Source organism: Poecilia formosa, unplaced genomic scaffold, assembly GCF_000485575.1.
Source record: "Poecilia formosa unplaced genomic scaffold, Poecilia_formosa-5.1.2 Scaffold44, whole genome shotgun sequence".
Classification (NCBI taxonomy): domain Eukaryota; kingdom Metazoa; phylum Chordata; class Actinopteri; order Cyprinodontiformes; family Poeciliidae; genus Poecilia; species Poecilia formosa.
The window spans coordinates 2,579,056-2,602,942 of record NW_006799983.1 but is presented as its reverse complement, the minus strand read 5'-3'; the positions used below and the strand labels follow the sequence as shown (position 1 = coordinate 2,602,942).

The window sequence follows — 23,887 nt, the reverse complement described above, 5'->3', positions numbered from 1 at the left end:
GAGTACCAAAGAGTTAAAAAGCTGAAAGCAATAAACAAGGCAAATGAGGGAGATAAATAAATCTCCATAAATCACTATAATAGAATGACAGAAAATGTTCCTGGGAAGGATTTCACCACAGCAGTAAAAGATAATTAATGTATCTAGTAAAGACTGGTAGATGTCTTTACCAGTGGAGACGGCTGTGTATTTGGATGACCATGTCTGAAACTACAGCCTTGTTGCATAAGTCTCAACTGGAGTGATGAGCTCTTCAAGGAATGGTTACTTAAAGCTCAAAAGAAACAAGACAGTTTTTAGTACTAAATGTTGTAATGTGGTAGAATGTGTCAAAAGTAACACAAAGAACAAATCTATTCAAATTATTTGATTTAGTTAATGCAAAGAAAAAGTCATAAAATGTTTATGCCCATATCCAAGTGTCTTTTATTAGAACATGAATCTAAAAGATAACAGCCCTGTAGATTGTCACTTTCTAAATGGGATGGTTTTATTTGGAGGGTTCCACGGTGGAGGAGGACTGTCCCGAAGTATTTCTTGTATCACTCTTTCGTCTTTTCTTCTCCTCTGCTCTCGATCCTTTTTTATCTGTTTGAAAAGCAAACAATAGTGAATATTTCTGAGCTCTGACCCAGTTACATTTTCTTCATCGTTGGACTTACCAGCCAGTTTTCATAGGTCTCTATGGCCATCTTGTCCTTTTCTTCCTTCAGGTACAGCTCTTCTTCTGCCTTTGTTTTGATTTCTTCACGCTCCCTCTTGAGCTTTTCATGAAGAAGGTCTTTCTTTTTGTCACACCTTATTCAGGTGAAGAAAACCAGGTAAAACAGATTGGGTTAACATTGACCTCACTGCAGAAGGCGTTTGTTTTAGAAGGGGGTTAAAACAGGAACATCTAGCCTGAGTGCGCCACCTTGTGGTTGGTGATTTTTCACAACCGCATAGATGGGAGCGAGGCAGGACAGAAAAATATTTTCAGCAGATGTGAGGATGAACTGAATCTGCTGGGGATGGAGTGGCAATACACCTCCAGCAATCATTTCAGTAAAATTATTTTAAAAACAGAGATAGACATAATGTGATTTATACCCACCAGTCGGAAAATGCAGATTTGCTTTCTCGCTGCCTTTCTTCTTCTTTTTCCTGCTTCTTCAGCTTCTGTTTACTTTCAGCCACTTTCTGCTTTCTGTTTCTCTCAATGAGCAGCTGATCATACTCACGCTTCCAGTTCTCAAACACCTTTATGATCGAAACACTGATCAGTATCAAGCTTACACACTTTCATGTCTCTTGTAGTTTCAAAATAATTTGTATCTGCACCTGTATGGCAGATTGTCTTCTTTCTTCCTTTTCTTTATTCTCCCTTTGCTGTTTCCTAATCATATTTTGTCTTTCTTTTGCTTCGGCTTTGAGGCTCTCTGCTTTCTTTTCTTTCCAGGCTTCAAAAGAGGCGTTGGCATGTTCCTTTTTAGACTCCCTGTCCTGTTCATGGACAGACAGACGGCCACTCATAATAACTACGTGTTCATATTTACCTTAGAGATGGTAGAAATAAACCGAGATTCACCTTTTTCTGTTGTTTCTTGACAAGCTCTTCTTTCTTCTTTAGCCGCATGTTCTCTCTTGATTTTTCTTTTTTCTTTTTGAGCCATTCCTGTTGTGAGCACAGAGGGCTTTAATCAATCAAATATGTATTTCCAACACTCCTTCCAACCCTCCGTCCATTTTGACCTAATCATTTTGAAAATGATTTACCACATTGCAGTGTCGGGGGAACCTCTGACTTGAAGTTCACCTTCACCGCATGACAAAAAAGAAAAGAAAAAAAAACACACCAAACTCTATGGTGACTTAATATGCTGCAGCGACTCACTCTGACCTGGTAAACTGCAGCTCTGATAGCTTCTGGTGCTTGAGGAGAAGACTCCTGTAAGGACAGTTTCCGGTCTAGAACTTTGAGTGTTCCCAAATATTTTGACTCCACTTTTCTGGAGCACGCACTCTGAGACCTCTCAGGGGTTTTAGAGTGAGAACAGGAAGTCCTAACGCCAGAAAAAAAAAAAAAAAAAAGAAACAATGGTCAATTACTTTTTCAGTTTCCTTTATGCAGCAACACTAGTAAAGCCTCCTTCACTCACTTGGTGTCAAAGGACTTTTCAAGGGCATGAGAGCTTTGATCTGAGGGATCTCCTGCGTGTCCCTAAGAAGAAAATTCAATCAAATCAAACAGATGTGTAACAAATAAAAAAAAAAATCCATCACAGCCATGTTAGATAAAGCACAGATTGACTTACATTAAATTCTTCAAATGATGAAGAATAGGGTCTCCCTTGCTCCTTGCTGTCGTCGGATATAAAGCCTTATAAAACAGAAAATCAAACGTCAGCAGGAAGAGTGAGTTGTATCACTGATTTGACACCGCAGAGTGTGTCAGTACTTACCTCTGGAACCAGAATCAAACGTAGACCTGGTGACGAGTTGTGACTGTTCACTCTTATTTGAAAATGACTTGCTGGGGCTACATGAAGCTGTCTGGTCTCCATCTGTCCACTGCAATTAACAACACAAGAATTAACTGCCGTTTCCTAGAAATTACTTCCGTATCACAAAAAAGCACGTTGTTCAACAGTGGCTGTTTTACATGTACTTTGCAAATATGTAATTCTGTTTTTTCAACCCTTGATGGAAGAAAATTATCAAACGATTATCATCCTACAAATATTTTTAAATTAGGTGAATGAGCAGTAAGTGGGAAAAACAAGAGGGAAATCTATATTATGTAATTTTGGTTCTTACTGTTATGTTGCTGGATGCATCAGTTGAGAAGGGAATGGACATAGAAGACGTTTGGGGTCTGCTGAAATCCTGAAATTCACTTTCCTCGTCCCTTTTCTTCTGTGAAAGGAGTGACTTCATGCCAAGCGTCCTTTGCCGAGGTTTGGGTTTCGGTGGCATCTCTGGAACACTGCCTGAATAGTCAAACAAAGTGTAAATATCAAGATAACTTTTTACAGCCTTGAATAAAAGAGCTAATAGTAACAAACCAGTTGAAACAGTGTTGCAGAGATGAGGTGCAGACACTGGTGGCGTCTCAGAGGTTTCTTTCACGCCAGGATTTGTCTTATCTTCTTCTGGACCAGGCGACTCCACCACAGTGCCGTCAGACGGTAACGGCAAAGAAAGAGCATCGTCTGATATTTGACATGACAGACTTGAGGTCTGTTTTGTGAGCGGACCATTTGTCGGTTTTTCACTAGATGGATTAATTTGAGAGTTTTCAGCACTAACATTTGTGGAGTTCTGAGGGTACAGAGAGGCTTCATTCTGGACGTTTCCGTCATTATGGACATTTCCATCATTAGAGGACTCATGTGGATCCGACCCTGATGTGTCTTTTGAGTTGGAGCTGCTTCTGTGGGATTTCAGGAATGATACTTTCTTTGGCTTGGTGGGTTTGTCTTCTTCGTCTGAAAACTCAAAGGTATTAAATGTCGCTTTACTCCTTCCTGCTTTGAAGGCATCAATCCTTTTTTTTCTTGATTTTAGAAGTTTATCCAAAAAGTCTGAAAAACAGCAAGTAAAAGGCAAAGTCAGTCATTGGACTAATTCGTTTTATCTTACATATACTACTCAGCAGCTTATTTATTTTCAAAGAAAGCACAATTAAAAGTTAAGAATGTGCTCCCACAGTAGGATTTCACAAAGTTTTAGACATGTCGTTAGACATGTCGATGAGAAGATACTTAAACCCATGTTGAAAACTGATCTTAGAGTGTGAGTGAGGTTTGCATGAAATATATTTACAGATATTTATATGCTGTGTCATATTCATTTATCACTGAGGGTTGCACTGCAATTGTATTATATTCTAGGAACATAATGACAAATAAAAAATCTTATGTCTTAATGTGCTAATAGCATAAAAGTGTTTTGAATGCCATATTAAGCTCAGTTAAGTTACCATTGGTACACAACATGGTAGACCAATTTCTGACAGATGTTACTGTGGATGGTGAAGATAAAGCAAATGTCTTCATATATTGTTTATCTTCAGAGAGTTCAACTAATGTAAAACTGGGTATTTTCCCGTTTGAATTTTTCTATGTGACAGACATGTATTGTTTCCACTGGTGTGATTGCTTGAGATTTTTAATGGTAAACTTTAGCAAATCCAGCCTGTCCAGATCTGTTTTTCCCCCCACATACAGATGTATGCTTACCATCTTCATCGTCGTTAATGTCATCAAAATAAAAGTGTTGCTGTGCATTTGCTTTGCTTGCCCTGGAAGACACAGCAGCCTGAAGTTCATCCTACAACAGAGTTGTTGGAATAGGAGTTTACAGGGCTGATACTTTACTGGTTTATAACCCAAATATACATTAAAGCTCTTACCTGGAATGTAGTTCTTTTCGATGTTTTCGGACTTTTTGCATACGCCAGTGTCCTTACCTCCTGATCTGTCATCATGTAAACCAAACTGGAGAACAACACACTCTCATCCGCATTAGCATGCTATCATCAACGGTTTTTTTGCTGGTGCTAGTTAGCCTCTAGGCTACTTCCTGTTCGGCAGTACTCAACATTTGACGATGAAGTAACTCTGTATGGAAAATTACCGTAGGATGTTACAAATAACACAGAGTTATATAAAAAAGCTCCAAGTAAAGCCGAACTAGCATTGCTGCTTGAGGTAACGGAGTTGTTGACGGTAACCCAGGGAGACGAGAGGTACAGGTCAACACTGCGCATGCTCGAAAGATTAACTAGTTAATTTGAACTTTTTAAATTAACTTATAGCTGTACGACTAGAGCCGTAGCTTATAATGTGTTTGATACTTTAAATAACGTTTTGACATTAATATATGGCAATTAAGGGTGAAAAAATATCCAGGCGTATATATGTAACATAGTTAATATTGTATAGAATTCCACTTGTCATTACTTCCAAGTTTGGGTTCATGTGTAAAGGGTGAAACAGCACCCCCTCCTGGTGGTTGGCAGGGTTAAATATAGTGAACACAGACATCTCGTTGCCAGTTCATGAGAGATGGGCACGAGATAGGTTCACTGAGTTTAACACTCCAGTAAAATGTTATGTTAGCTTTTTGCTAACATGAAATGCTGTTCCTCGTAAGGTGCTGTACCCGCTGTGATGAACCTGATTTCTGATCAGTCCATATTCTGTTTCGCACAGATAAACGACGTTTCATCTCATCCTGTCTCCTGGCCCTTATTCACACAACGCAGAACTGATTTATACTGATAGATCGATCACGATTATCGAGGTTACATATGCTTTTAGACTACATGAGAAAGCCAGACTACCCGGAGAAAACATGTCAGGATTCGAACAGAGGACTGTTTGCTGGTAATTTTGAAAACATTGTTACCTAACATTCAGAAGATTGGGATCTCTGGAGAGAGAGAGAAAAAACTAAACAAAAATAAAACGATATATTTTTGGAGAAAGTGACATATTTTTATTATAAACATTCATACACTTTTGAGTGATTAATTGAAAAATATTTTTGCATTGGAGCAATCAAATTACAGAAGAGAATCAGGGACACTGAAAAAAAGTCAGATTTTTTTTCTCTTTTTAATCCAGTGAATTGTACTTCATGAATAATTTTAGGCTTGATGGTACATTTTACCATATGAAAACATATTTGCTCCCTTACAGATTTCTTTCCATTTATACTAACTTGTCACATTTAAATGAGTCATACAAGGAAATATCAACTTTTAACTGAATTACATAGAAATGTATGATCTTATTTAAAGAAAAAAAAAACAAGACAAGCAGTTCAGATTTAAGTATTGATTTTTTTATTGTAAGAAAAGTGCATAGTTCAAGCCCTTAAAATTCTATTTACTAAACATTATCATTTGAGGTGTCATATGATAAACAGTAGTCAGAGATCTTCTATCCGTTCCTGTATATCACAACCTAATGTCAATATGATTCATAAAGCTCTTCCTGGCCATCCTGACAGCTACTCTGGAAAGCTACAGAACAAATAAAGAAATTTGCTGCTGGTATTGAAATAAGGTAGCCACGTGTCCAAAGGCATTCCAGCTGAACACCCTTCAATCCAACAACAGCTAATGCAAGAGTTTCAGAATCCCAAATCCCAGATAAGAAAGATGTTCACAAACTCTGATAAAGCTTAAGAAAAAAGCAGCAGGATGTCTTGGTTTAGTGGCTGTGGGCTGATTGCGTCGTTATGTAAAACAGAAAAGAAAATATCCAAGAAAAATAGACTACTTCTTCACTAAATATTGTTCCCAATAACTCAAATGGTAAATATTTGAGCATGCAGACCATTCATTTATTCAAATAACTTTGTATTGGAAAATAGTTTGTAAAAAGTGCTTAAAATTAATTTCAGAACGATAAATTTCCATTGGCACCACTTAACTATACATATTTAGTCAGCCTTTGGATTATTACACTTCTGAAAAAGAAGTATACCCCGACTGATTTGTTGGTACAGTTTAAGAACCTGATCTAAAGTGGTTTGCTGTAAACAAAAACAAGATTAATTCACAACTTAGAAAACACTCCAAAAAGAAAATCCCGATTTAAGATTTGAGCTATTCAATTTACTTCAGGGAAGTCTTTCATTGCATAAAGACAAACTCCTGATATGTCTTTACTGGCACAGCTTAAAGTAACAATTTTAAAACCTACTGAGAGGAATGTCTTAGAGGAATCAAGAAAATCCGCACTACTCCTGACTGAGCAAGACTGGAAACGGTAATCAAAACCACCTAATGGGGAATTTCCAGGATCTCCACCCTAATCAGGCAGCACATTCCTTCATTCAGAGTTAATGTCCCAGCTCTAATGGTGTGTTAACACCACGGCTGAGACCTGGGACCAACTTCAACCTCAAACACACATCCTGATTTAAGACTTTGTGAATAAGCAACGTACTGATAATTAGGATCCTGAGTTGTAAAAGAACATAAGTGGTACTTATGCTGGAATATCCTTAAAGGGTCCGTTTTCTGGATTACTAACAGCTAGTGACAGGCTGCTGATTATTATAAATCATAATGCAATGGTTAATGTAGATTTCAATCATAACAAAAAAAGTACATATAATATGTATATAAAAAAGAGAAAAGCCAAAGAAACCAATTATACTGTTTATATTTTTCTAATATATGTGTGCAAAAAATTATTTTTAGCCTCTATAGAACATGATCACGTCAACAGTTTACTGATTCAGTGTCAGGCCAGTTTTAGTAACATTGGTCACAGAACAAAAACTGTAACCAGGTAATGAAAAGAAGATTTGTGATTTAAGGCTGACAGGAAGATGCTGTTGTCCTGCTCACAGTTGTAGCCAACTGAGCATGCTCAGTCTGAGCAGACGGATGATTTCCTGGTGGTCTGACTCAGTGTTAGTCCACTGGTGGTGCAGGCGGCTCCCTTCTTTCACTCTGCAAACCAAGACAGTTACCAATTAGCCTTCTGGAGATAAGGGGGCACATGCCAAACCATTTGAAATGAGTATTTATACCCCTTCAACTTTTGTTTTTACATTTCTCGCCATTTCACAACCTCAAACGCTAATATATTTTCATAAGATTTCACGTGACAGGCCAACACCAAAGCAGTAAATTGCAAAAAGGAAAGAAAATAATACATATGTTTTACAAATAAGGTATTAATAATGTGGAATGCAACTATTGAGCCTCCTTTAAAATGGACAGAGCCAAATAAAAGGCAATCCTGAAAGAAAACCTGTTAAGAGCAGCAAAAGATTTGAGACTGAGGTGACGCTTCATCTTCCAGCATGACAACAACCCCAGATAAAAATCCAGAACTAGAATGGAAAGGTTTAGTCATGGTTCTCAAAAGTCACTGACTTCTCTGGAGTCTGATATGCAAATATCTGAAACCAAACTAGAAGCTTTTATTTCAATTTTGACCTTAAATGAAACATTTAATCATTTCAAAAGTTTACTATTGTGCTTTAATCGATTCCATACATTTAAAAGTCTGGCTGTTATTAGGCTCAGTAATCAGGCTACCATCAGCAATAGAAACTGAAAGCTACAATAAATAAATTGTAGTGCAGTTCTGCATAAAGGATTTAACTAAAAAACTCTCCATATACATAGCAGCCAGCAGGAGGCGCCACATCCTCATTGATTGGCCGTATGACAGTGCTAGAACGGTCCAGTCAAAGTTCAAAACCAAACTCAGTTGAGTATCTGCTCACAGATACACTCCATCCAATCTGACTGAGTTTGAACTACTTTTTTTTAAATAAAATTGATTCAGAGTTCATGAACAGAAATCAATAACTTGAAGACCAAGTATCATTTTCCTTCCACTTTACGCAGTAATTTGCGTTGGTCTGTTGCATACAATCCTAATAAAACACATTGTACTTGTAAAGTTGTAAAGTGACAAAATGTGGAAGAGACACTTATGCATCTCACACTGTGGAAATGTGAAAACTCAAAACGTTGAAACTGATCAATACTAACATTGTGAGGTCCAGAGGGCTTGCCAGAAGGACGGGCTCCTCTGAGGCTGGAAGGGCGCAGCAAAAACAGGACCAGAGCCACCACCACCCACCCCATCAGGACCATGGGCAGGGTCAGGTCCCCTCCTCCACCCACTGACCCGCTGGGTCCGGGCACTGTGCAGAAACAGAACAGCAAGCGTCAACGGCCATGTCTCCGCTGTAGTGCCTTACACTCTGACACACAGCGCTGTGGGCGGAGGGGATACGTACACTCCTGAGGACACTCGATGTCAGTACAGTACGACTGGGATTGCCTGAGCTGAAAATGCAGAGGAAACATTTTATAAACTCGAAATATAACTTTATGCTACACAGTGTTACAAAAGTTTCTGTTATACAAAATAGCGACTCATGATTCCTCCAAGGCCTGACTAGTAAACGCTAGTTGAGATATTTTTGTCATTAAGGCAACGCCCCTTATTGTGGTAAGCAAATCAGAAAGCTGAGAGTGGCTTTCAGTTCTCAGCCAACTGCAACCTGCCATGCAAGTTACAGCTGGGCACAAAAACAAAATAAGGTCACATGGAAACTGAAACCATGACTAGATGCATAGCTTTTATTACAAATCTCATTGTCTCATCTTTGACAATGCATCCTTCACTAATTAACAATTAACAAAACATGAAATCAATTTGACTTTACAGACGTCACTGGAGAGCGAAAGACAAACACACAACAGGAACCAGGATGTGTCATTCCGGTCACTCAGTGACGCCTTGTATGCGGATTACTCCCTCTGGGAATACTTTCACTTACGAACCAGCTGTAGAAACTCACACACTTTATGACATTTTCACCGGATAACATGTACCAACAGCAGGTTTGACTGTCAATCTGCCTCAGCCCTACAGATCAACCTGCCACAATGTATAAATCAGAGAGAAATCCTGTCAGTTGTCCTGCTTACCAGGTTGATGAGGCGCCTCATAGCGTACTCCTGAGTGCAGATGCACTCACACGGGTCGAAGCCTCCTTCAGCCATTTCTCACCAGCAAGAATCCACCTTGAACCAGAGGCACTTCAGGTAAGTAGGGCATACATGAACAAGTGGCAGAAATCCAATGCTGCCTCTTGTCAGTGCCGTTTTGTTGCTCGATGGACACACACAGACAGAGAAGGGGGAGGAGACTCTTCTGCTAAGGAGAGCCAGCAGCGGTGTGTGTCGTTTTGTGTTATACTCAAGCCAGATGGGAGATTTTATCTGCACTTTTCTGTTGCCTATGATCTTTTATCTTAAATGCTAGTGGCATTTGAGGGATGTAAAATGTTTTTTGGATGATCATTTGTGAAATTTTAGGTGATGTTCTAAAGAGTAAGACCAGATGGAAGTGTTTTTATAATCCAGCGCTGAAATTACCAACTGAGTCATTTAGTTTCAATGGCATAATACCTTTCTAAAGCATTCATGCTTAAATCTATGCAATTATAAACATAGACTGAAACTTTACTTATTGAGATTTTATGTGAAAACCAACAAAAAGTACAGTGGAAGGAAAATGATCCATGGTGTCTGTTGGAAATATTAGTTTAATTATGCTAGTTTTAATGCTAGCTTTAATTTTAGCGCATGTTGAAATATTAGACAGACCATGATTGTTTTGAGTAGGCCTCAGTTTAGGTTAGAATTAGACTCATAGTTTAATCAATTTATAACTTAATCAGTAGAATATTTTTCTTAGATATAATGATCCCGATTTGATTAAAATTAGTCTAATCAATAGATTTTTATAGTAGATCACACTCTTAAGAGTCTATAAATCATATATTCATCTGAAAATGTTTTAGTTCATTATTACCAAAGAAGTTTGAAAACTAATCAGAAAATATTGAGTGTAACAGATGTTTTGGTATTGAAGCTGCTCATGTCTGTTTTATAAGAGTTTAAAGATATTATATGGAACATGTGCAAATTTTTATCATCAAAATCTGCTGTTTGATGCACTGGGTCAGAGGAGAGGTCAGGAGAGCTCTGTGCGACAAACTTTGGTCCCACTTTCTTGAGTAAAATGTTTCTGTATGAAAATGAACACATCTTTGTTCATACCCTGGGAAAGTACGCAGGGAGGACAGCATAGACAACAATGAATTCATCCCTTGGCCTTGGTAAACACCTGCATTTGTAGGTAGGCAGAGACAACCTTTAAACGCTACGTTAGAACGCATCAGAGAGTAAAAACACGCCTTGATATAAAAGTAATTGATCTAAAACAGCTAATCAGATCGCTGGGGTGGAACTGTCGTAACTGCCACACGGAGTGGTCTCCGGAGGAGCATCTTTGTATTTTTCTAAGGTAATTAATTTCTTCTTCTTTGTGGTTTTGGTTTCTGATCATTATGACGAGCTGTTGATGTGATTTTATGCATTTGATTGTTTGAATAAATTCTGGATGATTGTGAAGTTGAACAGTGACTGTTGTCTTTGTGGTTTCACTTTTACGCACAACATTAACGGACCTGGGGAGACGAGATAACAACGAGCAACAGGTAGCAAATATCTCATTTCTCAGCATGTCTTAAAAAAAAAAAAAAAGAAATCTGAACAGTGTGGTGTGAATTTGCATTCTTTCATGCAGAGTCCATATTAATGCCCCCACAATGCTATTATAGCCTGAATTCTTTTGGGAAATGGCTCTGTTAGCTCTGCACATCTACAAACTGAAATTTCAAGCTCAGTCAGTTTTTCTGGAGTCTTACCACAGATTCTCAAAAGCTTTCAGGTCTACACTTTGACTCCGACATTCTGAACACGCTTTTATGTTTAGAGTCGTTGTCCTGATAGAAGTTGAACCCCATCTGAAGTATTTTACAACCTTTAACTTGTTCTCTTTCAAGATTACTTGCATTTAGTTTAATTCTCAACAACTCTGACCTACTTCCCTGATCCTGCTAAAGAAAAACATCCCCACAGCATAATGCTGCCACCACCATGTTCCAACCTAGCCATGAAGTGTTTTGGGTGATGTGCAATGAGTTTGGTTTTTTTTGTAACATGTAGCATGTGACTTGTAGACCAAAAATTTCCAGTGCCTTCTTCCACACGTTTTCTGTGTAAAGTACAAATGAAAATGTGACATCTTACGGCTTTCTTGCTGCATTTGTTCACTAATGTTCCCTAACAAACAAACCTCTGATGACTGTTCAGAACAGCTGTAGTTTTACCGAGATTAAATCACAGGTGGACTCAGTTTACAAACTAAACTACCACTGAAAGCAGTTTAATTTAGTGGTGTTGGAGGCAAAGAGGGATGAATATAAAAGCAGGCCGCACTTTTCAGATGTAAGTTTAAGAGGTAATGAAAACTTTTGTAAAACTCTGTGCTATAGCTGAGATTTCCATGTCTCGAACATATGCATGTAGTGACATAAACCTTAAGCGGGATTTAAAAAGAAACATGATTAGCAAATAAAATAAATAAACCTGCGGTTGCTTTTCCAATGCAATCTTTGGACACAGATGTTAAAACTGTATGGAGAGTTGGCCAAACTCTGTCTGGAAATTCAAAACCGGCCTTGGAATAAGATAGTTGCTCTAAAACCTCTATTTCCTTGTAAGTTTTAGCTCCTACCATTTAAACAGCGCAGTTCCGCAGGTGGCTAACTCCGCTTAGAGCAACGTAGAAGCAGACCAACTAATCACTTCATCTTAGCACAACTAAAACCAGAGCTTCTCAAACCACGGCTTCCACTTTCTACTCAAAATCTTTCTGTTTCACCGTCCGTGCTCTCGGAAAACATTTAGCAAACTAGCTTCTTCCGAGTCTAGCCAGATGAGGAGGAGAAAACACCCTGTCTTGTTCTATTTTCCTTTCTTTTTACTATTGAATACTCTCGATTAGAGATACAAGTGAACAAAACCAAAGAAGGAAAAACGTCTTACCTGAGCTTGGAGGTTGTCAGGAACGACTGAATACCTTTATCGGGCCTGTGCTGCTCTGCTGCAGCGCCGCTGATGCCGATATTCACCGTCAAACCACCGCCGTCATGTCAACCATTTCTCCGTGTTTACTTTAAAGCTCAGAACCTTCCGACCATACGTGCACGTGGTGAAACGCGCCTCAGCCATTGGTCCAAATATTTGACGGGTAGGTCTCTAAGCCAATCGAAATCATCCAGCCTCGACCGTAAACAAACAGTCCAGATCTGTCTGTCTGTCTGTCTGTCTGTCTATCTTTCTATCTATCTATACACGTATTGTAGATGCTGATGAACCTCCTGTTGCTGTCTTACTATCTATTCAATGAAGCCTCTGACTAAAGACAGTTGTTTTAAGACAGTTCTATGAGGAGAATGCTCAGGGTTGTCTATAATTTTCTTGTGTTTATGAAGAATGCTTATTTCATAAACACATTTCCATCATCTCCAGGTGTTCCAGAGCACTCCTAAGAAAAAAGTTACATTTAAAATGTTGGTACAGTTAGTCACACCTCAATCTTAAGTTGCTAACCTAGCACTTTCCTTACAATACCATGATCCCTTTATCGACTGCAAAGATATTATTGACAAATTTGTATGTAAAAATCTGGCCTTAGTTTCCCTTTTGTCTTTTAATCTACAGTCTGGCGATCTCTACATGGATCCATCCATATTACAGGTATCAAGTAAACAGGCCGAAACGACTTATGAAAGGTTGCACTGATGTCAAAATGAAGTTTTAGAAGTGATCATATCAGAACTATCAGAGTTAAACTTAGCTGCTCATCTAAAAATAGTCAAATAAAAGGTATACAGGCTGCAAATACAGATATTCTTTTTAGTCAGCTGGCTGACGATGCAACAATATTTTTAAAGGATTCCTCTGAAGTATCTCTGGCTTTGAATATTATTCACAGGTCTTCTAATGCCTGTTAAGGACATTAGGTGTCTTCAGTTTGGAAAATTCCAGTTAAAAATACTAATAGTGTGTCATTGAGAGCAAGCACGAGGAAACAGCAGAAAGGAAACACTCCATTTAAACCTCTGCTGTCTGTGACAAAGTACTCTTTTGGGAGCACATGAGACAATTGTTAAAACCCTTCTCAAATTTTGTGTGCAACTGAGTGTAAATGACTTGCAATGGACAGAATAGAATAGAAATATTTACTATTATCTGACAGCAAAGTGTCAGGCAATTGAAGCATAGAGATTTTGCACAACAATTACAATATAAAAACATAATAATTAAGAATACCATACAGTGTACTAAAGACAAATTTAAAATATAAAGTACTGTGCCTTTATTAAAAATAGCATTGTCTGACCCAGACATGTGCAACTGAGTAATTTTTAAAAATATGCATGTGTATTCTGCATTTAAAAAATAAACGATTTACAAGAAAAAAACAGTAGTAAATGTGCAAATAACAGCAGGAATGTTATTTAAAAAGAGAAAAAGTGCAAATAGCAGTAGAGATGTAAACCCCGCAATAAGTCAAGTTTTGACACTCCACAGTCTTGATACATGTGGCAGTTTAGTCAAGGTCCAAATTAAAGAGCAATTTGTCACCAAACTTTACAGGCTGTTCTCTCTTGTTGCAAAATAATAGAACATGACGCTGCCTTCACAGTGTTGATAATGTTCTTAGACTTCCATTTGCAAACTGTCTGGTGTTTCATGTTGCTTTTGGAGAAATGGCTTCTTCTNTTATTTATTTTTTTATTTTAGCTTTTTGTCATCTTATAATGTTATTCCCTCATCAAAAATATATCTGGAGTGTTGCTTCGATTCTTTCATGCATTTTTGAGAAATCTTCTAATCACCAGTGGCAACTATTAAAGGTTGGTCTCACAGTGAGCCTCCTTTTCCACACAACTCCTCCTGGGAGCTGCAGCTTCTGCCTCACAGAGCTCCTCCAGACTAGCCATCGGCAATTAGCAAACACATGGTGAAACTGCATTTGCTGAACTCATCATACAAACCACTTCTCAGTGAAACCCTGTAAGAACAGTTGTTAAATGCGTAATAGACACACGTTGTGATGATGCGCTGAAGGCAGAGTGTCAGAATGAGCAGGAGTTTATTAAAGAGGCAGAGCCCCAATTTCAAAGCGTTAAATTATAAATTAAAAATTCCTTTAAGTTATGTTTGATATGTGGCATGTTTAGAACAACTGGGAAATACATCGTTTTTTTAATGTAAGCAGTTAGGGCTTCTTATTATCTTAAAATTAATAGGTGTAATCAAAAACAATCACTTTGAACGTTAGTTAAGAAAAAAGAATATATGTACAGACACACAAAGGAAAATCAGTCAGATATAAAGTGCTGCCTTCTCCCAGCGCTGGAGAGAGAAATGTCCTGATTGCCAGTTTGAAAGAAAATCGTGTTGTCTGCGTGTCACCGAGGCTCATTAATGAAACTTCTAGCTTGTGCTCCACGCTGCAGCTGCTCTGTGTGAGCATGTTCTGGACTCAATGACTGACTGACGCTGACTCTGCGTTGGCAGGCGACGGCAACGGTGAGCTCTCTCTGTCTGAGCTGAAATGAAGTGCTAAATGGTACAAGTGAAGGAGTTCCTTAAGCGTGACTAGCAGAAGGCAAGGCGACCCCCACACAGACAACACCGGGAGAAGCCCCGGGTGCAGCTCTGAGGCGGCTCAGCAGACAGACAGCCATGGCTAACATCGCGGTCCAAAGGATCAAGAGAGAGTTCAAAGAAGTTCTCAAAAGCGAGGAGGTTTGTTTACATCGCCGACTGCTTTCACTTCCTCACAGCTCCTTCTTTGCTTTTTATTTCGACTCCGTTGACATGTGAAGTGACTGTACGGTGTTTGTGGAAGACGGGGAATCACCCGACGAGGTGTTGGTTCTGTGTTGCGTCAGGTCAGGCCCGAACATCAGAACTTAAGCTAGCGTTAGCTTCAAAAAATGCCAGGCGCGTGTCAGGTGGGTGTGTTCAGGAAACACCGGGGATTCACCTAACGACGGGCCTGCTGTTATCAGCTGTGCCCGTAAACATTGCTCAAAATTAATTAAAGCGGTTTTATACCAACTGTAACCTGTGTCCAATGGATTACCACGACTCGACAAATAAACCGGTGTCATCTCAGTTTAGCTGCTTTGAGCTACTTGAAGGCAGCGATGTTTTGATGCCCCATCTACAGTTAGCATTAGCATCTCATGTTGTGCTTTCAGCCCCTTACCAGCTTTGTAATCAGCTGGTTGTGGTCACTGTGGGAGGCTTGTGGGGTGAATGTTGTGTATTTCCCTTCCAGCAAAGTTTTTGTTTCCTCTGTTTTAACTTTAAGTTGCTTTGTTCCACAAGCAAACGATACGTTTAACCAAGACATCCTTTAGAAGTAGGAAGCTTACTTTAAATTTTTCTAAAAATCACCTGAGTCAGGTTTGTCAGAGGCCTCACTTTTTGGACATAGTGTTTGTGTCAAAATATCTGTTATTTCCCTTAAAACATTCCCTTTCTGTTATCTCTCCCAATATCTAGACAAGTAAAAACCAGATCAAAGTTGATCTGGTAGACGAGAACTTCACAGAACTGAGAGGTGAAATAGCAGGACCACCAGATACACCTTATGAAGGTACACACCTGAAAAACAGATTTTTTTTTCTGTAAAGAAAACACACTTGGCTCAAGATATCCTGATTGAAAATGGTGTTTCTCTTGTTTATTTTCTCTTTTAAGGTGGCAGATATCAGCTTGAAATAAAAATCCCAGAAACCTATCCATTTAACCCCCCAAAGGTGAGTAGCTGAATGTTCTGATTTGAACAAACTGTAAGGCCTTTACTGCCTGTTGAGTTGACTTTTAAATATCGTAAGGGAAAAGCTGAACAATTTGTCTTTTAGGGATTTAAGATCCAAGAGGTTTTTTTTTTTTTTTTCTTGCTTCATGGTGGCTATCCTGTTCAACAAGTTTTAAATTTTAAATACTTGCTGGGTATCACCAGCAAGTATTTAAATACCTTTCATAGCTATTCTAGCAAGGTATGGACTGTCACGACATTCTAATAGTCTGACTATCTTGAATACAAGTGCTGCTGTATCATAACATAAACTCAGCATTTCAAAACAAAATCTGTAAAATCGTCTAGAGCAGAATATTATTCCTCTCAGCTGCTCTGCTCTTTAAAATCTAGCCGGTTAATTAGTCGGACTGCCTGCTTGGTTTAACGTCAACACTGCTTGTGACTTGTCAGCTGTAGTATTGCCTTCGTAGGGGTGGTTGGTGCTGTTATCCTGTTTGATGATGAAATAAAAGTAGAAAAAAAAATTTAAGTTAAATAGAGTGGTAGTCCTGTTTCAGGGTTAGCTAGTGCTCAGCTACAGATGGGGTCAGTGTTGCCATCCTTTCTGTGTCGCACAGCAGGAGAGATTTCTGGTCGCTCCGGCACTTTCTCTGTCATCTCATTAAAACGACCTAAAACTACAGGAACGTCACGATGGAAGAACTTTGTAGTGTTGAAACTGTAACTGGCATACATTGGTATTATTATCAGTCTTTGTTTATGACAAAGTTTAATCAGTTATTGACAACTTTTTCTTATTTTGGGGCAAAAAGTCCTTCAGGATGGCTAAAGCTATGACAAATGATTTACATTTTTAACAGTTAAAAAGGAGAAAAACAGTCATAAATGTTTATTCTAAGTGTGTTGCTGTTATGGTCCTCGCCTTTTGAATTGATGTTGTTAAAATAAAACATAAGGTCTGCCTTATTAATAGAAAGGCATGTAGTTTCCTAAATTTCATGATTTGGTTTCTTTTTTTGTGTCTGTTCTCATCAGCAAGAATGGAATATGTCCTTACTTTTGTAGCCTAGTTTAGTTACTGGGTCTGGCCAAATCTGCTTTTGAGATGAAGTTGTTGGATGTGTGGCTCTGATTACTTTGAAATCGAGAGAAAGCATAGGAAGTAAAAGCAACAATTTTAATTTTAAAAAGCTTTTAATTACTCTTCTGTTGTGATCTTGGGCTGGACAAAGTAATTTGTACGGACGCAGATGTCTTCTGCACGACCCGTTGCCGTGAGAGACGGGTTGTGTTGATACACAGCAGATCTTGGATGTTTGTAGATTTCCATGTTTCTTTGCTTGATAGAGAAAATTTGAATAAGACGAAGCTTATCTCAATTTTTTTAATATATTTATACAGCTATTAAGAAAGCTATATGAATCAAAAATAATATTGTCTTATTTTACAACTTATTAAAAAAAAAATGAAACTAGATACACTGTCACCATTTATATTGACTCATCAGTCTTCCTTGACCCGCCGTTCTTCAGGTGCGCTTCATCACAAAGATCTGGCATCCTAACATCAGCTCAGTGACCGGAGCAATATGTCTGGACATTTTAAAAGACCAGTGGTGAGCGCGTAGAGCTAAACGCTGTGATCTGTGACGTTCAGAAATCAACTCGCGCTCACGTGTTGAGTCTGTCTCACTCAGGGCAGCTGCTATGACCCTGCGGACCGTGCTGCTGTCCCTACAGGCTCTTCTTGCTGCAGCAGAACCAGATGATCCACAAGATGCAGTCGTTGCAAACCAGGTGAGAATTACTTTCTATTTTCTTTTGGCAAAAATCAAGCTGCTCTTTAGTTTAGCTTTATTTACTTTGAGTACAACTTTTTACAAAACTGAAAAGCTGGATCTTTTTTTAAAATTGATTTCTGAATTTTCTGTCTTGAATTCTTAGTACAAGCAGAACCCAGAAATGTTCAAACAGACAGCAAGGCTGTGGTCACACGTCTACGCCGGCGCTCCGGTCTCCAGTCCGGACTACACGCGAAAAATAGACAAACTCTGTGCCATGGGCTTCGATAAGGTTAGAGACGCCTCTCTGGGTCTGAGCACCGCGTTTGAACATATCCTCACATGACACGATTTTAGGGAAAAGCAAATTTGTTTTTGAAAAATCCTGATCTTTTAGTACATGTAACTTGCATGCAGTTTACAGGCATACCTTGTTTTGTTGGGTCTTAAAAAAATTGGTGTATTAGCTAAAGTGAATTAACTAGTGCTGAAACAAGGAGCAAGAAACTTTTGTCAATTGAAAACAATATAACAATATGCATAAAAGTATTACAGTAGTTAAATTTTATATCTGGAGCACACAGACTTGCATCTTCACCTTTGCGCTCTCTCTCTCATATTTTCAGAATGCAGTAATAGCGGCCTTGTCTTCAAAATCCTGGGACGTGGAAACGGCGACAGAACTTCTCCTCAGCAACTAGGACCCATCCAGGTGTGAGGATCCAAAAAATAATAACAGAAATAAAAACTCCCGTCATCAGAGCACCTCAGCTCCTCCGGGCGCCATGCCAACGTCACATTTTGCTAAGCAGACACAAACCCCATCACATTCAGCACAGCACATTAGAGGTTTGCTACAAACACCAGTAGCACCACAGTTGCCACTATGTTCACCGCTCTGTTGCCTGTCCATCACACCAAGGATTTCCCTTTTATTTCCTCTTAAATGTGTTTATAAGCCCCAACAAACTCAGCCCCTCATTTTGTTTCCATTTCTCCCCCAAAAGAAACATTTACTTTGCCCGTTGTCAACATTTGCACTGTTATTTTGCTCAAACAGTTGTCTGTCGAATTTCTGCAGGGTAAAACACGAGGGGAGCCACACGCTGTTTTCTACCTAACCACGTTTATTTAGTAGGGAGTTGGACTTTGCATCATATTCTCTCCTACAGACTCTCAATGCTGTAAAAGCTGGATATAAAATACTTGACTTGGATAGTGCTGAGCATTGGGCGGTGTGCCGGGTTTTTCCTGACCTGTTTGATGTTCCGACCCGCTGCAGGAGTTTGGTCGACGCATTTTGTACATTCAACCAGGAAAAGCCCAGCACATCCATATCCTCCACCATTTGCACACATGCACAAGAAACAAGAGTTAGCTGTAAATAATGTGTGTAAATTTAAATCTATATTGGGGATATTCTTTTTTTTTTTTTCTTTTTTCTTACATTGTAAAACTAGTTATTCTAAATACAAACTATGCCTACTTTCCAGTTGAACTTTTCATGCATTTATAATCCATGAGAAGTCCCACAAAATGTCTTTTTTTTTTTTCTTAAGAGGTTGTACCCTCCAAAATCCCGATCTGTGCAAGACATAACACGCCAGATCCTCTGCTATGCCACAATCAAACATTTTCTAGTGTCTTTTATTCTTGCATGTTTTTTTTGCCTTTAACTACAGTTGGCCAAATTGTTTAGTGGGAGTTTGTTCATTTGAACATTTCCTCTAAAAAAACAAAAAAGTCACAAAAACCACAAAGTACAGCCAATTTGAGCTTTTTTGTTCCTGCTCTTTGAACCGTTTTTTTGTTTTTCCCAGAGCAGGCGAGCGACCGTTGGGTATGAATGTTGAGGTTGATTTAGGTTTGTAAAGCTGCAGTGATCGCCTGTTGCAACCAGGTTAAAAATGTATTGTATAGTTGATTTTTGAGGGGATGTTATTTTATTTCTGAGCCACTCAACCCTAATGTTGACCACATGTACACTGCCTTGCAACAACAACAAAAAAGTATTAATATCAAATTTGTCATTTAAAACAACAAATTTCAATGCGTTTTATTTAACAAACAAGTAGAGCACGACTGAAGTGGAAGGAAAACTTGTTTTAATCAGATAAGTTTGGGTTTTGCATTCTGTTCAGTCGCAGTCAGTACTTTGGAGAACCAAAACTTACAGCTACAGCAGTGAGAAGGAAGGAGACGGAGAAATTGCACAGTAGTAGCTCTCGGATACTTGAGCAACCCGGCTGTAGCATTTACTCCCTCCTTTACGCTTTGCAGAAGTCTTGCTTGTAGAGTCTGAAAGTAATTTGAAGTTTTTCCACAGATTTTAATTTAATTTAGATCTGGACTGTGTGTTTAGGTCTGTCGTCCTTTTCAGTCAAGTCTTTCACAGGGCTGTCCTGCACTGAGCTCCATCCATCTTCTAGTCTAAAGAATCAGCCCCATATTTTACAGTTTTCCTCCGGGTGAGGCGCAGTGTTGGCATATCTGCTGTTTTCTCTGTAGGGTTTAACTACAGCAACTTAATAGTTGTCCTATGAATAAATTCTTCCACCTGAGCTGCAGCTCCTCCAGAGATGTGCCTCTAGGCAGGTGCTTAAAAGTATGGAATAGCTTGAAAGATTTGTCTGCACAAAGATTAAAAACAATTGTTTCCCGTCCATTTCAGAAGTGTTTAAAATCTGAAAAATATTAAAAGTGGTGTGAACAGCAGAGCTAAATATGTTATGTCCCAAACGCGCTATACTGTACAACAACAAAACAATTCCTTTTATTTTATAAATGTGGAACTCTTTGTTCTTTTTAGGGACACCGAAAAGTGTTTGGGTTTTATCAGGGCCACTTATTTAAAGGTTTCTTTTCCAGAGGAGCAGCGAATTAAAATTTGAGTTATTGTGCAAAACTCTCTGCTGCTGACGGTGAGACAAGTTCAGAGGCAGGCAGAAGGTGCAGTCTGCTTTACCTGTAAATAGACGGACTTGTGAAGTGCACCAGAGTCTGCTGGATCTACGTTTTTGTCAGAAAGGGGCAGAGACGAGACAAGCGGTCGCCTCCTACATCCACCGCGTCTTCCTGCTGTTCTCACCATGTACAATGTTGCACGACGACGAAGCGTTAAAAAGAAGGGGGGGCTGTTGCATCTCAGTTTCTCCATTTAAATAGACTTGTTTTGTTTTGTTTTTTATTGGAAGCAAGCATTAGCAGTATAAAAAAAGCATGGTTATTTATTGTGACAGTGTCATGTTTTTATTGATTAAAAAAAGAAAAGTGGGGAAAAAAAAAAAGAAAATGTTTGCCTGTGTTTTTGAAATTGCACCTTGAAAACAGGGATCCAAGACAAACTCTACTGCACCCAAACATCTAAAAGCATTTATTTTTTGTGAAAAAAAGGTTAAATATAATGAAATGCATTTTTTTAAAACTACATCCAAAATAAGTCAACACAAAAGGTTCCCGTTCACTTGATGTTTAAAAATAGGAATTGCCCAACGTAAGAGTTCAAAAAAATTTAATTTGTTAGGAAAACACTAAAGAAAAAAAAAAACTCCAAATGTGTCTAATATTGATTTATGCATTCAAAAAGTGGATTTTTCTTTTGTGTTGATTTTAAAAAAAGACCAAAATCCCTGATGAACTGAAGTGCTGTGGCAGCAAACCGAACTTGCCCCACAGGAAGGCCGTCAAAAAGCAACTACAACTTTTTAATCTGCCCTTCTGATGCCTATCACCTAAACAGTTTATAAAATCTGTCCAATGCATTCAACGTCACCTTAAATTCCTGCAAAGTAACTCACATTTACAAAGTTCTTTTTTTTTTTTCTTCTTTTTTACTTTTGTGTGTATTTACAAACTCAACTGGTGAGCTGGAAAGAAACCCTGCAGTCCAGACACGAAGGAGGAAGACATCAAGACTCAAACAGCAGAAGATGTTTTTTTTTTTTTGTTTGTTTTCCCAGGAAATTTAATAAGCAAGAATCATTACCAGATTAAAACGCTTGTAAAATGTCCATCCCGGTTGGTTTTATTTTTTTTCTTCTTAAAAATGGCTCCAAAAAAGAACCGGAGAGCAACAAACAAAAAGGGGGGGAGATGTTTCTGAGTAAGACCTACATACAGAGCTTCAAATCATTGACTACAGGGTGTTTAAAATCTCCTAGTATGATGGGGTGTGTGTGTGTGTGTGTATGTGTGTGTGTGTGTGTGCGTGCTTGTATATTGTGTTTATGTCGAAGGTCCATAATATCTCCAAGAAAGCTGTAAGAGTCAAAGGAGCTTGTGTGTAGAGTTGAAGGTGTGACGATTCAGGCCCGTCCTCTACAGTCTGGGTTTCATCTTCGCCTCTTTACCTGAAAAAACAGCAGATCTCTGCATCAGAACATGTTTTCTATTCAAGTTTTTTTTTTTAATGCTGGCTTGTGCATTTAAAGCAATAAAATGGGGATCCAGCAATAACTGCAGAACAATCATTTGATTTTGACAGTTACAGTTAGGCCTGTCACATTAACAAATTTTGATACACGATAAACTACCCCAGAAATTATTGCGATAAACGATACTGTTGTTATTTTGAGACCATTTTCGAGTAATATTGTAATGGCAGAAAACATTCTCAAAGATCAATAAACTTTAAACTTAGTGTTAAACTTAAACGTTTAGCACTGAAATTGGAAGACATTTCAAATAACCAAAATAAATAAAATAGAAACGACAAAATGAATTATGAAATTGTCCTAAAAAAGAAAAAAGGGTTAGTTGAAACCAAAACACCAGATAGAAAACTTATCAATCAGGTTTTGGTAGAATGAGAGAAAAACAAATCATGCAAATGAAAATTATTGAGTTTGTTTTAATTTATCATGCGATTAATTGATTTATTGATTATTACGACAGACCTAGCTATAGTTTTGCAGTCACCTGACTTTAATCCTTAACATGAATATCTTAAATGCTCCATAAAGTTATTGGTGGGAGAAAAAAGCTGATATTAACTGGAAATTGTGTAATTGCAGAATTAAATAAAAGGCCTTTTAATAACTCATTTTTAATAAATGTTTTGGTGCACAATGAGAAATAAGAGAGACTTTGTAAATTTGTGAGACTGCGAGGATTGAGCAGATTTCTTTGGATCTAAAATATAAAAACAGATCAGCAGATGCTGCATTAAGTCCTTATTATCCCACCTGTTGTTCATCCCTTTTCTTTTTTTTCCCCAGTTAGTGACTTATAAACTCTTGTGGAAAACTAGATGCTTGATTCTCCTAAAGGCCACAACATCAAAGTTCTATTTTGGAAAGTAAGGCAAATAAATGTATTATTCCTAAATATCAAAACAAAATCTAAACAGAGTAAAAGTTTACGCAGCTGTAGCAAAGTGAAAACTGCAACTCCACCTCTGTACCAAAAGGAAAGCTAATCTTTATGGATCCGTTTACAGCAACTGGAGTTCCTAAAACGAACCTGCTTAACTCCATAAATGAAGCTGGACGTGGTTTCACACAGCTCACCACTTCAGTCTGATGTTTGTGGTCGCTCTACAGTCTTCAAATTGTTTGGTCAACTTTCTCCATTTTGCAAAAAAGGAAATAAAAGCAAGCATGGTGGATCTTTGGCGTGTTTAACATATTATTGTCTGAATTTTCTCCAAATGCAGATTTAAATTTATGCCAGCAGGTGGCATAGTCTTCATGGAAAACATGCTGTATATGAACAGCAAGCTACACTAAAATTTATTATACTTTGATATTTTCCCAATGTAAATCTGTTAACTTCAAGACATTAGCTTAGCATTCCCGCTTCATACATTTACGAAAACTAACTCTCTCACCAGAGTAGCCAGTATCATAACTGGCTTCTCATCCACTGACGACATTGTGGG

At 38.3% G+C, this 23,887-nt stretch overlaps 4 protein-coding genes across 10 annotated transcripts in view; 1 reads left to right on the top strand and 3 right to left on the bottom strand.

Annotated features, from left to right (window-relative positions):
- Positions 1-402: 402 nt before the first annotated feature.
- map9 (microtubule-associated protein 9) lies at positions 403-4,761 on the bottom strand. The gene is made up of 13 exons (XM_007551925.2): positions 4,394-4,761; positions 4,221-4,311; positions 3,045-3,563; positions 2,797-2,969; positions 2,442-2,550; positions 2,295-2,359; positions 2,139-2,200; positions 1,880-2,042; positions 1,568-1,654; positions 1,321-1,482; positions 1,094-1,239; positions 663-798; positions 403-588 (listed from the first exon to the last, which is right to left on the bottom strand). The coding sequence occupies exons 1-13, from the start codon at positions 4,466-4,468 to the stop codon at positions 469-471; spliced, it is 1,908 nt and encodes a 635-aa protein (XP_007551987.1). The 5' UTR covers positions 4,469-4,761; the 3' UTR covers positions 403-468.
- Positions 4,762-5,807: 1,046 nt separating this feature from the next.
- Positions 5,808-12,581, bottom strand: smim14 (small integral membrane protein 14). Of its 2 annotated transcripts, XM_016671421.1 has the most exons (6): positions 12,428-12,581; positions 9,458-9,553; positions 8,761-8,809; positions 8,510-8,664; positions 7,397-7,453; positions 5,808-7,363 (listed from the first exon to the last, which is right to left on the bottom strand). In XM_016671421.1, exons 2-5 carry the CDS (start codon positions 9,530-9,532, stop codon positions 7,415-7,417), a joined length of 318 nt encoding a protein of 105 aa, XP_016526907.1. In that variant the 5' UTR covers positions 9,533-9,553; positions 12,428-12,581; the 3' UTR covers positions 5,808-7,363; positions 7,397-7,414. The 2 variants fall into 2 exon arrangements, with proteins under 2 accessions (XP_016526907.1, XP_007551986.1); XM_007551924.2 differs by having other exon boundaries at positions 5,808-7,453; positions 12,428-12,580.
- Positions 12,582-14,810: 2,229 nt separating this feature from the next.
- Positions 14,811-22,095, top strand: ube2kb (ubiquitin-conjugating enzyme E2Kb (UBC1 homolog, yeast)). Of its 2 annotated transcripts, XM_016671420.1 has the most exons (8): positions 14,811-15,202; positions 15,968-16,061; positions 16,166-16,224; positions 17,762-17,844; positions 17,926-18,025; positions 18,173-18,301; positions 18,636-18,721; positions 20,819-22,095. In XM_016671420.1, exons 1-7 carry the CDS (start codon positions 15,140-15,142, stop codon positions 18,708-18,710), a joined length of 603 nt encoding a protein of 200 aa, XP_016526906.1. In that variant the 5' UTR covers positions 14,811-15,139; the 3' UTR covers positions 18,711-18,721; positions 20,819-22,095. The 2 variants fall into 2 exon arrangements, with proteins under 2 accessions (XP_016526906.1, XP_007551984.1); XM_007551922.2 differs by lacking the exon at positions 20,819-22,095 and having other exon boundaries at positions 14,812-15,202; positions 18,636-19,745.
- pds5a (PDS5 cohesin associated factor A) overlaps positions 21,421-23,887 on the bottom strand; it is a 23,514-nt gene continuing 21,047 nt past the window's right edge. For 3 of the 5 annotated variants that reach the window (XM_016671416.1, XM_007551917.2, XM_007551918.2), the window contains exon 33: positions 21,421-22,358. In XM_016671416.1, the coding sequence (XP_016526902.1) occupies positions 22,355-22,358 (4 nt within the window). In that variant the 3' untranslated portion in view covers positions 21,421-22,354. The remainder of the gene's footprint in view (positions 22,359-23,887) is intronic. The other 2 variants (XM_016671415.1, XM_016671417.1) reach the window with 1 other exon arrangement.